At 40.1% G+C, this 14223-nt stretch overlaps 1 protein-coding gene across 4 annotated transcripts; it reads right to left on the reverse strand.

Annotated features, from left to right (window-relative positions):
- Nucleotides 1–456: 456 nt before the first annotated feature.
- Nucleotides 457–11877, reverse strand: LOC110493186 (mixed lineage kinase domain-like protein). Of its 4 annotated transcripts, none has more exons than XM_036952417.1 (12): nucleotides 11559–11661; nucleotides 9861–9995; nucleotides 9304–9753; nucleotides 9049–9156; nucleotides 8582–8759; nucleotides 8380–8480; nucleotides 7906–8041; nucleotides 5592–5676; nucleotides 5340–5479; nucleotides 2611–2660; nucleotides 2297–2437; nucleotides 457–876 (listed from the first exon to the last, which is right to left on the reverse strand). In XM_036952417.1, the coding sequence occupies exons 3-12, from the start codon at nucleotides 9749–9751 to the stop codon at nucleotides 827–829; spliced, it is 1437 nt and encodes a 478-aa protein (XP_036808312.1). In that variant the 5' UTR covers nucleotides 9752–9753; nucleotides 9861–9995; nucleotides 11559–11661; the 3' UTR covers nucleotides 457–826. The 4 variants fall into 4 exon arrangements, 3 of the variants coding, with proteins under 3 accessions (XP_036808312.1, XP_036808310.1, XP_021423147.2); XM_036952415.1 differs by having other exon boundaries at nucleotides 9848–9995; XM_021567472.2 differs by lacking the exon at nucleotides 9861–9995 and having other exon boundaries at nucleotides 11559–11876.
- Between the last annotated feature and the right edge of the window lie 2346 nt (nucleotides 11878–14223).

Genomic DNA, 14223 nt, shown 5'->3' on the forward strand with positions numbered 1-14223 from the left:
GACTGCTATTGATGTAAAATATTACTAGGTCTTCAAGAGTTTATTCGGAAGATAACAGCTCTATAAATATTATTTTGTGGTGCCCGACTCTAGTTAATTACATTTACACGATTAGCTCAATCAGGTGATATATTTACGGATAAATTATTTTATAGCATAGCATGTCATATCACTTAATCCGGCATAGCCAAAGACACGACAGAAAGGAAACACTTTGAAGTTTGGAAATGTGAAAGGAATGTAGGAGAATAACACATTAGATCTGGTAAAAGATAATACAAAGAAAAAGTTTTGTATTTTTTTGTACCATCATCTTTGAAATGCAAGATAAAGGCCATCACGTGCTATTTAGATTTTGTATGTACTTTTGTATGTAGCAGTGTATGTACAAAGTTTCAGACTGAGCCAATGAACCATTGCGTTTCTGTTCAAATGTAAGTATCAAGACTGCCCAAATGTGCCTAATTTGTTTATTAATAATTTTATGTTCAAAATTGTGCACTCGCCTCAAACAATAGCATGGTATTCTTTCACTGTAATAGCTACTGTAAATTGGACAGTGCAGTTAGATTAACAAGAATGTATGCTTTCTGACAATATCAGACATGTCTATGTCCTGGGAAATGTTCTTGTTACTTACAACCTCATGCTAATCGCATTAGCCTACATTAGCTCAACCGTCCCATGGATGGGACACCGATCCAGAAGAAGTTTTAATCCCATAAAGAATGAGAGACAGTAAATTGGTCTTCCTTTGACCTGGGGTTGATAACCGCTTTTGGTTTTCCTCTTTTCGGAGTACTCTGGGGATGGAAACCTCTGTTTGTTAGTCCTCCTCTAGCTGCTCAACCACTTTGCGGAGCTTGTCCACTAACACTGTGGAACAGAAAAACTTGATTACTCAATCTGTCCTGGGTATGATAACACCTCTTAATGATGATTATAAGGATGGAAATAAGAAACAAGGATAACTGAGAGGACAAAAAAGGAATCAATATGGACAGGTGTATGTGGGCCTACAGTAGATCATACAGTGCCCTCCGTAATGATTGGGACAGTGAAGCATTTTCTCTTCCTCTGGCTCTATACTCCAACAGTTTGGATTTGCAGGCTGTCAGGTTTAATTTGATGGTATTTTCATCAATATCAGGCAAACCGTTTAGAAATTATAGCACTTTTTGCCCATGGTCCCCCACCAAAAGTATTGAGACAAATTCACTTGTATTAAAATGTAAAGTATTTGGTCCCATATTTATAGCATGCAGGGAATACATCAATCAAGTTGGTATATATAAACAGCAAATGCATCTAACAAATGTGTAGAATCACAAGCTTCATGCCGTCATTGCATGCTAGGAATATGGGACCAAATACTTACCTTTTTACTACATCAATACACATACAGCAAGTGAATTTGTCCCAATACTTTTGGTGCCCTAAAATGGGGTGGGGGGTGGGGGTGGGGGGGGGATCATGTACAAAAAGTGCTGTCATTTCTTAACAGTTCACCTGATATGGATGAATACCCTCAAATTAAAGCAGACAGTCTGCACTTTAACCCGTTAGGTTCTGAACAGCGTAAAAACTCAGACAATTAGAAAAAGCTCAAATGAAGTTTATTCACCCACTGGGTCATATAGCTGCAAAGACATGTCTACACAAGCATATATATTTATACCTTCCTACTAGGCGGAGTCAACTCCTTGCACATCTAGACAGCCAATACATCTCAGTTGCTAGTCAGGAACTTAATTGGTTCCTCTCACTGGTGTAGTCCTAGCCCTGCCTCACACTATAACCTTTGTGAGCGTGGAAGTACGTGGGTGTGAGAGAGGACTGTTCCTTCTCACTTCATCGGAAGTGACCTCGGGCCGAATTCTTTGCGTCTCCCTAATCCTCGACTGTCCTACTTTATCAGTGACTTAAACCATACTGTTGCTCTTTCCCTCAAGCCTTAGGAGCCATGAGATTTAACAATAACATGTTGACAGAACGTAAACTTTCTGCACTCCCTCGTCAAAGTCCGTAACATTCCATAGACCTAGTTCTTATCCATCCTCCATTGGCCCCAACATATACATTCCTTACACATGCACAGTAGTCAATAAGTTCTAGTCTGGTAACATGAAAAAGTATATTTCAAGCTAGAATCCAACACCCGGGAGTAATTGTTTTGATTTAAAATCCAAACTTTGAGAGTATAGAACTAAAAGAAGAAAAACTGAATCACTGTTCCAATAATTATGGAGGACACTGTATATCTAGGCCTATTAGTTGTGTGTGTTGAAGGTATTACCTCCTGCCGTTGGCCTTTGGAAGCTGTCATAGGAGCGACAGTCGTTGATCAGTTCCCCCAACTGTTTAGGGCAGTCTTCAGGAAGAGGTTCAGTATATTTGTCTTCACACACCATCTGATACACCTCTTTGTGTGAGCAGTCTGATCAGAAGTACAAGAGAAAACAGAAATGTAATGATATATTTCTAAATATGACAGAGCAAGCACATGCTTAGGAGGGAGAGAAACCCCAACCATGCTATTTTCAGATATACAGTGTCATTGATATTGCTGATAGTGTTTGTTACACACAGCCTTGTCACTAATTGACACACCTCTGAAGGGAATCTTGCGGGTTGCAATCTCCCAAAGGACAATGCCAAAACTGCAAAGAACACAACACTTTTAAACAGAGTTAAATTGCAGTAGACTTAGGCCTGAGGGGCCTACATTAGAACAACAGAGACCATTTCAACATTTGAAAAAATTGCATTGCCTTCAGAAAGTGTTCATACCCCCCTTAACTTATTCCACATTGTGTTACAACTCGAATTCAAAATGGAATAAATATATTATTTTGCTCACCAAACTACACACAATACCCCATTATGACAAAGTGAAAACGTGTTTTTAGTTCATTAACATAGGTATTCACATCCCTGAGTCAATGTTAGAATCCCCTTTGGCAGTGATTACAGCTGTGAGTCTTTCTGGTTAAGTCTAAGAGATTTGCACACCTGGATTGTACAATATTTGCACATTATCTGAAAAGTTCTTCAAGCTCTGTCAAGTTGGTTCTTGATCATTGCTAGAACGACATTGTAAAGTCTTGCCATAGATTTAAGGCGATTTAAGGCGAAGTCAAAATTGTAACCAGGCCACTCAGGAACATTCAATGTCGTCATAGTAAGCAACTCCAGTGTTAAATTTGCCTTGAGTTTTAGGTTATTGTCCTGCTGAAAGGTGAATTTGTCTCAGAGTGTCTGTTGGAAAGCAGGCTGAAGCAGGTTTTTCTCTACACTCCTACAAAAAATATATATATAATAAAAAAAGGTTCCATAAGGGTTTTTCGGCTGTCCCCATAGGAGAACCATTTGTTGGTGCCAGGAAGAACCCTTTTTGGTTCTAGAGAGCACTTTTTTTTCTAAGAGTGTAGGATTTTGCCTATGCTTAGCTCTAGTCTTTTTTTTAATTACATTTTGTTTTTTTACTCCCTAGTCCTTGCTGATGACAAACATACCCATAACCAAGGGTTGGAACCAGTTCAGGAAACAGAATCGAAAAATAACTTTGAGGAACAGAGCCTGAAACTAGTGATCTATACAGTTCCGGAACAGAACCATTATTTTAAAAGCATGGGAACCGGTTAATACATGTTATTTTACGCTCCAGGCAATTTTTCTAGTCCCACAAATATCGCATCAAAGTACCTATGCAAAGCCCTCGCTGAGTTTCTCAATAACAGAGTGTCTGCCTGCCAGCTGATCTTTGCCAGTGGGTGTGCGTATGTGCCTCCCCTCTGAAGCATAGGTTACTATAGCCTCCTGATGACATTACAAGCATGATTTAGAAATTAGGGAGAGACGTTTAATTAGAGAATGGATTAACTTTTTCAATGCTAGTTAAGGATACTAAAGTCATCACGTTTCACATTGGATTTATTAAACTACAAAAAAGATAAAACGTGTTTTTAATTATAGTGCTGCTCTGCACACACAAGCTTGTTAGCTAGATAGCGTTTCCTCTGATCCAATGTTAAACCAACCTGGAAGGTCAAAGTAATTGAACGATGCCCAGCGCTTCAAGGCAAGCTTCCAACAAAATGTCAGTGTGTGCGTTTCTTTTATTATGATTAAACCATGATGTTACGGCAAAATACAATTTGCTCTCAACAACTTTCCTATGCAGATTAAATTGCTTACCCACTCCATAGTAAGCTGCTCTGTCCGCACTGATTGGTTTAGAAATTTAATGTCGAGCTAAATGTAAAAATTGAAATAAATTCAGAACGTGATTTTGCTGGTCGGAACAGCAACGTAACACAAATAATGGTTCTGTTCAGAACAAAACGATTGGAAAATTATTTTGGTTCCGACCGCTGCCTATATGACATGCTTGAAAATATGGAGTGGTACTCAGTGATGTGTTTTGTTGGATTTACCCCAAACATAACACTTCATATTCAGGACATAAAGTTCATTTCTTTGCCACATTCTTTACTTTAGTGCCTTACTGCATACAGGATGCATGTTTTGGAATATTTTGATTCTATACAGGCTTCCTTCTTTTTACTCTGTCATTTAGGTTAGTATTGTGAAGTAACTACAATGTTGATCCAGCCTCAGTTCTCTCCAATCGCAATCATTAAACTGCAACTGTTTTAAAGTTAACATTGGCCTCATGATGAAATCTCTTCGCGGTTTTCTCCTCCTCCGCAACGGAATTAGGAAGGACACCTGTATCTTTGTAGTGACTGGGTGTATTGATACACCATCCAAAGTGTAATTAATAACTTTGACATGCTCAAAGGAATATTCTGTTTTAGTTATAGCCATCTACCAATAGGTGCCTTTCTTTGAGAGGCATTGAAAAACCTCCCTGGTCTTTGTGGTTGAATCAGTGTTTGAAATTCACTGCTCGACTGAGGGACTTTACAGATAATTGTATATGTGGAGCACAGAGATGAGGTAGTCCTTAAAGTCATGTTAAACACAATCATTGCACACAGATCGAGTCCATGCAAGTTATTAAGTGACTAGTAAAGAACATTTTCACTCCTGAACTTTAGGTTTGCCATAACAAAGGGGTTGAATACTTATTGACTCAAGACATTTCAGCTTTGATACATTTCTAACACAATATTCCACTTTGACATTACAGGGTATTGTGTGCATGCCAGTGACACAAAATCTCAATTTAATCCATTTTAAACTCTGTAACACGACAACATGTGGAAAAAGTCAAGGGATGTGAATACTTTCTAAAAAAAGGTACTATAATGAGTTTGTGATTTTACATTCATGGTTCAATGGTTGAGAGCGTAGTATTTTGACTTGAAGCTGACCTGTACATCTCACATTCCTTGTTGTACTTATGATTAATACTCTCAAGCTGCTGAGGGGAGCTGTAGTATAAAGAGCTTCTACTGCTATCCTTTGTCCTCTTCAATGACGTCTCGGTTTTGGCCAGCTCAAAACCTCCCAGCTACCCATGTATAACAAAGAACAGAACATTACATCCAGATAGAGTACTTAACGTATCACTTTGTAGTGTCAAACACACATGGATGTGTACGGGGCTGCATTGAACCTCATACCTTCACTCTGTACCCAGCATCTACCAGGAACCTGCTGCTGTTGATGCATCCATGCACTTTAAACTTCTCCTCCGACTGGTGCAATCTACAATTAGAGAGGGATTGGCTAGTCATGACAGCTCAATGTGATTAGGATACACTTTCTCTTTTATGTGAACTTTTGTGAGAGAGGCGCAGACCACTGATACAATGTACCCACCATTTTAGAGAAGATGAAACGCCAGAGCATACTGTATAGTATTGTTGGATAGAAGTTTAAGTAGTTGGATCATAAGCTGCATGAATAGTTTCCAACTGAAAAGCATTCCTCATGAAGCGGGTTGAGAGAATAAAAAGAGTGTGCAAAGCTGTCGTCAAGGCAAAGAGTTGCTACCTTGAAGAACCTCAAAATGTTTGATTTGTTTAACCCTTTTTTGGTTACTACATAACATATGTGTTATTTCATAGTTTATATGTTTTCACTATTAGTCTATAATGTAGAAAATAGTAAAAATAAAGAATACACTGGCATTATCTCAACCAGCTTCATGAGGTAGTCACCTGGAATGCATTTCAATTAACAGGTTTGCTTTGTTAAAAGTTAATTTGTGGATTTGAGCCAATGCATTTGAGCCAATCAGACGTGTTGCGACAAGGTAGGGGGGTATACAGAAGATAGCCCTATTTGGTAAAAAGACCAAGTCCATATTATAGCAGGAACAGCTCAAATAAGCAAAGACAAACGACAGTTTATCATTACTTTAAGACATGAAGGTCAGTCAATACGGAACATTTCAAGAACTTTGAAAGATTATTCAAGTGCAGTCGCAAAAACCATCAAGCACGATGATGAAACTGGCTCTCATGAGGACCGACACAGGAATGGAAGACAGAGTTACCTCTGCTGCAGAAGATAAGTTCACTAGTTACCAGCCTCAGAAATTGCAGCCCAAATAACTGCTTCACAGAGTTCAAGTAACAAACATCTCAACTGTTCAGAGGAGACCGTGTGAATCAGGCCTTCATGGTCAAATTGCTGCAAAGAAACCACTACTAAAAGGACACCAATAAGAACAGACTTGCTTAGGCCAAGAAACACAGCAATGGTATTAGACCGGTGGATATCTGTCCTTTGGTCTGATGACTCCAAATATTTGATTTTTGGTTCCAACTGCCGTGTCTTTGTGAGAAGCGATGTGGGTAAACGGATGATCTACGCATATGTATTTCCCCACATAAAGCATGGAGGAGATGGTGTCATGGTGTGGGGGTGCTTTGCTGGTGACACTGTCTGATTTATTTAGAAGTTAAGGCACACTTAACCAGCATAGCTACCACAGCATTCTGCAGTGATACGCCATCCCATCTGGTTTGTGCTTAGTGGGACTATTATTTGTTTTTCAACAGGACAATGACCCAACACACCTCCAGGCTGTGTAAGGGCTATTTTACCAAGAAGGAGAGTGATGGCGTGCTGCATCAGATGACCTGGCCTCCAACAATCCTCCGACTTCAACCCAATTGAGATAATTTGGGATGAGTCGGACAGCAGAGTGAAGAAAAAGCAGCCACCAAGTGCTCAGCATATGTGGGAACTCCTTCAAGACCGTTGGAAAAGCATTCTAGGTGAAGCTGGTTGAGAGAAAGGCAAGAGTGAGCAAAGTTGTCATCAAGGCAAAGGGTGGCTACTTTGAAGAATCTAAAATCTATTTTTATTTGTTTAACACTTTTTTGGTTACTACATGAATCCATATGTGTTATTTAATAGTTTTAATGTCTTCACTAATATTCTACAATGTAGAATATAGTAAAAATAAAGAAAAACCCATGAATGAGAAGGTTTTCTACAACTTTTGACCGGTAGTGTATATGAATTAAAGAAAGAAAGAGAGCGAGCGAAAGAGAAAGACTTACTCAACTATAAAAAATGTATGATAGATCGATTCCTTAGCTAAAATTGTATCAATATAACACATTTATGGCAAAGATATGATAGAGATGGGGCTCCGTGTGTCATGTGTAATAGGTGTACTGTCTGGTTTCATGTGTGTAGGGCACAAGGTAAAGAGATTCACTTAAATAGTGGTACTGTATAACTGTAGGTAGGTTGGCATTTTTTTGTCACGAATTTTGCCCTGGAGGCAGCTCTGCAGTGGTCACTAGCTGGAACAGCCACAAAGACACAAAATCAGATTTGAAACCTAATCTTAACCACACTACTAAACCTAATGCCTAAAAAAATACCTTCAATCAAGACCAAAAAGCAGCTTGCCCATCTAGCCCATCATTACTGCCTTCAGGTCAAGATTCATGACAATAAACATCAACCTGTTACCTGTAGAGGCCCCGTGCTGCATCCAGACTCAAGCGAGCCTTTCTGTCCCAGGGCAGCTTCCTTTGGGAATCCAGAACCTCTCTCAGACTGCCCTTCTCACAAAACTCCATGACAATGAGGAAGTTTGGATTGGGTCCTGCGGGACAACCACGGTAGAGACAAAGATTATTAAATGCAACAAGGGCACATCATCATCACATTTTGAAGTGGGGTGGCAGGGTAGCCTAGTGGTTAGAGCGTTGGACTAGTAACCAAAAGGTTGCAAGTTCAAATCCCCGAGCTGACAACAGGCAGTTAACCTGTTCCTAGGCTGTCATTGAAAATAAGAATTTCTTAACTGACTTGTCTAGTTAAATAAAGGTAAAATAAAAAACATTTTGAAATATCCTGCAATCACATGGTGATTTGATCCCATCTTATATTTCTTCAGCAATTATTACACATACTGTAAAACAAATACAGAAGCTCACTCACCGTTCTCTTCCTGGACACAGATCCCAAACATTCGCAGGATGTTTGGTGACTCAAAGCGTTTCATAGTCTCCACTTCCTTTTTAAAGATGCATCTCATGTGACTGTGTGGGACACACTTAGCCCATTAAAACAAATAGATATTTAGCACCGAAGCTGATATTACAAGAACTCTCTGAGACGTCCTGTATGCTACGCTACATACCTCAGGCTTGTGCCCCTTGAGTAGGCGTATCTTTTGATGGCCACTGTGAATTTGTTGTACTCTCCTTTGAATATCTCCGAATTGTCATTTTTGATGAAGGGCTCTTTGGGCACGTCGTAGATCAGTTCCTCTGGCTTGATCTCTCTGATGTCTTCATGAAAAATACTGGGCTTCATTACTGTCAATGGGAAACACACAACAAAGTCACTGAGATGGCAAGTCACATAGGCACATCAAACCAATAACACAGAAAACTGAAGGTATCACAGCACATCGTCACGCAAAATACAGTGCGAATGGAGAGACCATGGGATGCTGGCCTGATGTAGGATGCAAAACTGTGCCGATAGGATATACTCACAGTCTCCTTTATCATCGGGCGCAGGTTGAAATCAGTAAGAAATTAGAAACGGCGACAGTTACAAGTACATTTTGTAATGACAATTAATCCATAGAAGCTTACTTACAGGTTTCCAACATGGCTTTGATGTCTTTCACGTCTTTTTCGGTGGAGTCCACTTTCTCATGCACTGTGTCCACACTTTCCTTCGTGTCCTCCGCCAGAGACAGTAGCACTGTGGGACATAACAGTAACACACACACACACAAATAAATTTGGGGTAGTCAGCAGGATCAACAAATTGAGCTTTCCCTACCTGCTCATACAGAGAGGCCATTTGATTATGACCTTGCACTGAAACGGCATGGTAGAGCTGTCTCACATTTCTGCAGCTCCAGACGATCACTCTCCCTGTCAGCCTCATCCTCTCTCCATCGTGTCGTCTCTCGAGACTCCTGAAGTAGATCGTCACTCTGATCCACCTGCAGGGCTAGCGACAGCCCCTGAGCCGCATCATTCAGACGCTCATTTAAACTCCCAAAATCATCTCCCTGGTCGTATGCCTTCAGGATGCGCTTCAGGTAGCTGGCACAGGAGTATTTCTTAACCACGTCCTGGGCATTTTCCAGGGTGAGTTTGAGCTCGCATAGGACATTCTTCACAAGGGAAGGCTTTTGCCCCAGTCCCTTCACCTTGACTGCTCTCACCAGCTCATCCAAGGCTTTTATGCGCTGGGCCAAACGCTGACAGCGCTTCTTATTGGCTTTCACTTCACCACATAGAGAGTAAAGCGTCTCCGCTATGCCCAAGATGGGATCTATGATGTCCATGGCTGGAGGGAAAAGAGTGGATTAAGAAATGCATTAGACAAGGTTTTCCCAAATCATAGCTCTGAGAAAGTCTATCAACCGTAGCAGTATACTAACCTGTCCAACTGACCTTGTTGTTGACAGCACCAAACTAGTTCAATAATTCATGTTAAACACTGTGTTGTCATGTGTTGCTGCCTTGCTATGCGGTCTTTGGTCTCTCGTTATGTAGTGTTGTTGTCTCTTGTCGTGATGTGTGTTTGTCCTACATTTATATTTGATAAAAATGTAAAAAATATATTTAATCCCCAGTCCCCGCAGGAGGCCTTTTGGTAGGCCGTCATTGTAAATAAGAATTTGTTCTTAACTGACTTGCCTTATTATATATAACAACTAAAAAAATCACAACAGTCATACAAGTTCTGGAGACGCCTCTCTCTCTTCAGCTAGACATTATATGTGTGTGTGTATGTGTGTGTGTGTGCACGCAGGGAAGGCATTGTTACCACCTAATTACATAAATAATAAAATCCGAAATGGATACATCAGGTTTTCTGGTCATTTGTAACCATAACTTCTTATTTCCATAGCTACTTTGGCACTGAGTAATGTCAGTTAATGTCTTTCGAACATTAGTCAAGCAGAGGAAGGGAAACTTGCTTATCTCCGAGACACATCCGATGTGAGACTAATGTGCAGTTTTTAAGCTCTTGTGAAAGCTGAGGGAAGTGCATTTCATTTGGCCTTGATTTTGAAGTCATGTTCAGTTGAGCAATCAATGACAAATGAACAGCAGTAGTTATGACAAACAATAAGGTCTGATTCCCCAGACCCAGGTTAAGCCAAGTCCTGGACTACAATGCACTTTCAATGGGTATTCTAATGGAGAAAATTGCTGGTGATGTCATGGATATGATGTAGCTACCCCTTTGTGTTGGCTGGCAAACCCTGCTTAGGATCATTCAAAGCAATAGCATCTGTCTTAGCCATTCCAAAAATCACAGAACTGTAATTCTACAACCTAAACTGTTTTTCATATTGCCTCTAGGAGGTAACTGAATAACAAGTGCTGACAAGGAAATAATTCGTAAGCAGCTCATTTCAATAGACTGCCTTGCTCTCGAGAACCCAAGGGGGGTTAACAGCTTTCCGTCTTGGGTTCTCAGCAGAACGTATGGACCACAGCTGGATCTCTGCGAACTACTTTACCTCCATATCACACCAAAAATAATTTCAGAAAAGCAAAATATACACTTACTGTAAACTGTTTTAACCCAGTTGCAGCTGACAGTATTTTTCAGTTACACACAGGTGAACATACAGGGATGATTTCTGTATTTTGAAAGTTAGATATCTTGAAAACTTGATTGCTGACAAGCTAAACATTGTGGGACTATGTCAACAACGGACTAAAGAACCAAATACAAAAACATAGTTTTGGGGTGGATTGCAAGCGAGGCGTACAGACGTTTAGACAGAGCATTTGTGCAGCTTCGGGGAATTTCCCTCAGGCAGCAGACAGCTTCGTGAATAGACGATATATGTTTACCGTCTATTGAATGGGCTATAGAGCCCCCATATCACTAATATGAGTTACATCTGTCGATTGGTTGTATTATTTTCACACTTGCCAGCATCTTTCAATGACAATCAGAGGTTCTCGCCTTTCAGAGGAGACAGACACACTAGTGAGAACTTTCGATGAATGGTTTGAGTAAAAGGCATTGTTCTCAAAAGCAGGAAGCAGGCTATAAAACAAATCACACGCAACAAGCACTTGTTAATGTCCTCAACCTAAAACCTATTGTACGTTTGAAATGGAAATTACCTTGAGTGACTGTTGTTGGTGCTGTGACTCTGACATCTGAAACTGAAAGAAAATCACAACCTTAGTATGCAAAGGTTTCTATGGAGCTCCTCCTACACCACCACTAGAAGAGCTTCTTCTTTTTCTTCTGTGGGTTTTATGGCAAACTACACCCAAAAAGTTGTATTGCTACCACTAACTGGACAGTTTTATATCAAATAATATGATCCTTTCCAAAACTTGGACATCTCAGCTTCTCCCTTCTGCAAACACTTGCTACATGACCAACATCTTTACAATTATCACACTGCATTGGTCTTGGGATAAATTCTCTGACTCTGTAGTTTATATACCCCAACAGCACTTGAGTAGGGAGAGACTGCATATCAAAAAACAAAAGAACAGATTGATTTTACTACTATTGAAAAAGTGAAGTTTATCTAATTTAGTTGACAATTGTACATAAAACACTCTTTACAGTTTTATAAACTCAGCAGAGAAAGTTCTCGCTCTCCATTCAGCTCCACTCTTATCTTGAGGGGTGTTTCTTTAAAACATCCAACATATCAAGCAAGTATTTTTATATTCCACAAGTGTAATATATGGAGCTATACACCTTTAATGATAGTCCATAACTCCCATGTTTAACAGCCAATCAGTATCACTCTTGAGGTTGAAGGTCAAGGGGATATGTTAATGAGCGGTCTTTCAGTTTGAAGTGCGCACAGTGACAATTCTTGCCACCCTTCAGATTTAAAGCCAAAAGTTATAGTACATCAGTCTCCATTGTCAAGTTAATTATACCGTGCCATCTAGAGTACGACAAGTATCATTAGACTAACTGTTTTGTACAGATAATTATCAGACTCAAGTTACAAATGCTAGCAAACACGCCAATACATTTAGTTTACATTTTTTTCCCACAAAAAGCACTGCACTGGGCCATTGCTAGTCCTTATTTAGCAGACGAATATAGGTGTCTTCAGCGCAGGTAATGTTAACCAAGCATTTTGGAGTTTTGTACCTGAAAGTCAACGGTTACATGAAAATTTGCAAAGCACTTTGCACTAGTACAAATAGATACCTTCAAGGCTTTGGCTCGGATAATGATAGAAATAACTTTATTATAGAAAACGCTGCAATAGTAAGTAAGCATTACTTAACCACAGAAATGCATTTCAGACTGCTCACTCCAAATTGTTGGTTTTAGAATACAAGACCAGAACTGTGGCCCGTCTCTTACATTCTGGGCAATATACTGGCCAGGGGACAAGCACTAACCAGCTATACACCAAATATACAAAAGTATGTGGACACCGTTTCAAATGAGTGGATTTGGCTATTTCAGCCACACCCGTCGCTGGCAGGTATATAAAAACGAGCACACAGTCAAGCAATCTCCATAGACAAACATTTGCAACAGAATGGCCTTACTGAAGAGCTCTGACTTTCAAAGTGGCACCGTCATAGGATGCCACCTTTCCAACAAGTCAGTTCGTCATATTTCTGCCCTGCAAGAGCTGCCCCAGTCAACTGTAAGTGCTGTAAGTGCTGTAATTGTGAAGTGGAAATGTCTAGGAGCAACAACGGCTCAGCCACAAAGTGGTAGGCCACACAAGCTTACAGAACGAGACCTCCGAGTGCTGAAGCTTGTAGCGAGTAGAAATTGTCTGTCCTCAGTTGCAACACTCACTACCGGAGTTCCAAACTGCCTCTGGAAGCAACGTCAGTACAATAACTGTACGTCAGGAGCATTATGAAATGGGTTTCCATGGCTGAGCAGCCATACACAAGCCTATGATCACCTTACGCAATGCCAAGTGTCAGCTGGAATGGTGTAAAACTCGGCGCCATTGGACTCTGGAGCAGTGGCAACACGTTCTCTGGAGTGACTAATCACTCTTCACCATCTGACAGTGCGATGGACAAATCTGGGTTTGGCGGATTCCAGGAGAATGCTACCTGCCCGAATGCACAGCCACAGATAATTATTTCTCATCCACCAAACTTTACAGTTGCCACAATGCATTCGGGCAGCGTTCTTCTGGCATCCACCAAACCCAGATTTGTCCATTGGACTGCGAGATGGTGAAGCGTGATTCGTCACTCCAGAGAACATGTTGTGAGAGAAATTAAGTATTTACTTCATTTATTTGATATTAATGGTTAACAATTCATATTTAACTAATAGTAAGATATTTCTGTTCTACTAATGCTGTGTCTTTATGGTGTCCAATCCCTGCAGCTAATCTGGGTGTATTGTCACTAGAGATGGCTTGAGCTGACACATGAGTTAAAAACTGCATTCCATAGACAAGATGTGGTGGGTGTAACCGAGATAGAGATAGCCAGAAAGAGTTTAGAATAATCCTTCATTGTCTCTAAATCATCCTGGCATCTGTGAAACTAAGCCAGGTTGGGGTTAAGACAACAACCCCTATGCAGATGACAGGATGAACCCAGAGAACCAACAAATCATAATTTAAGTTGTAGAGCGCTATGTAATTGTATTACATTACATTGTCATAGTGTTGTATAGTAAATTATTGTAATTGTATTGGCCACCTCTGTTTACAATACAATTACAATACAGTAAAAACATGAGCTATTGCACACTAGATAATGTTGGCAGAGGTGCTGACAAACAGAATAGTAAACGTTGTAAAACATTTTACAAAGTATATAC

The sequence above is a fragment of the Oncorhynchus mykiss genome, chromosome 2, assembly GCF_013265735.2.
Source record: "Oncorhynchus mykiss isolate Arlee chromosome 2, USDA_OmykA_1.1, whole genome shotgun sequence".
Lineage (NCBI taxonomy): Eukaryota > Metazoa > Chordata > Actinopteri > Salmoniformes > Salmonidae > Oncorhynchus > Oncorhynchus mykiss.

Coding starts and splice junctions, on each gene's coding strand:
- LOC110493186 (XM_021567472.2), bottom strand. CDS start 9,751: ATGGACATCATAGATCCCATCTTGGGCATAGCGGAGACGCTTTACTCT. Junction 8,760..9,048: donor CAAAGCCATGTTGGAAACCT/GTAAGTAAGCTT, acceptor TCCCATTGACAG/TAATGAAGCCCAGTATTTTT. Junction 8,481..8,581: donor TCAAGGGGCACAAGCCTGAG/GTATGTAGCGTA, acceptor TGTCCCACACAG/TCACATGAGATGCATCTTTA.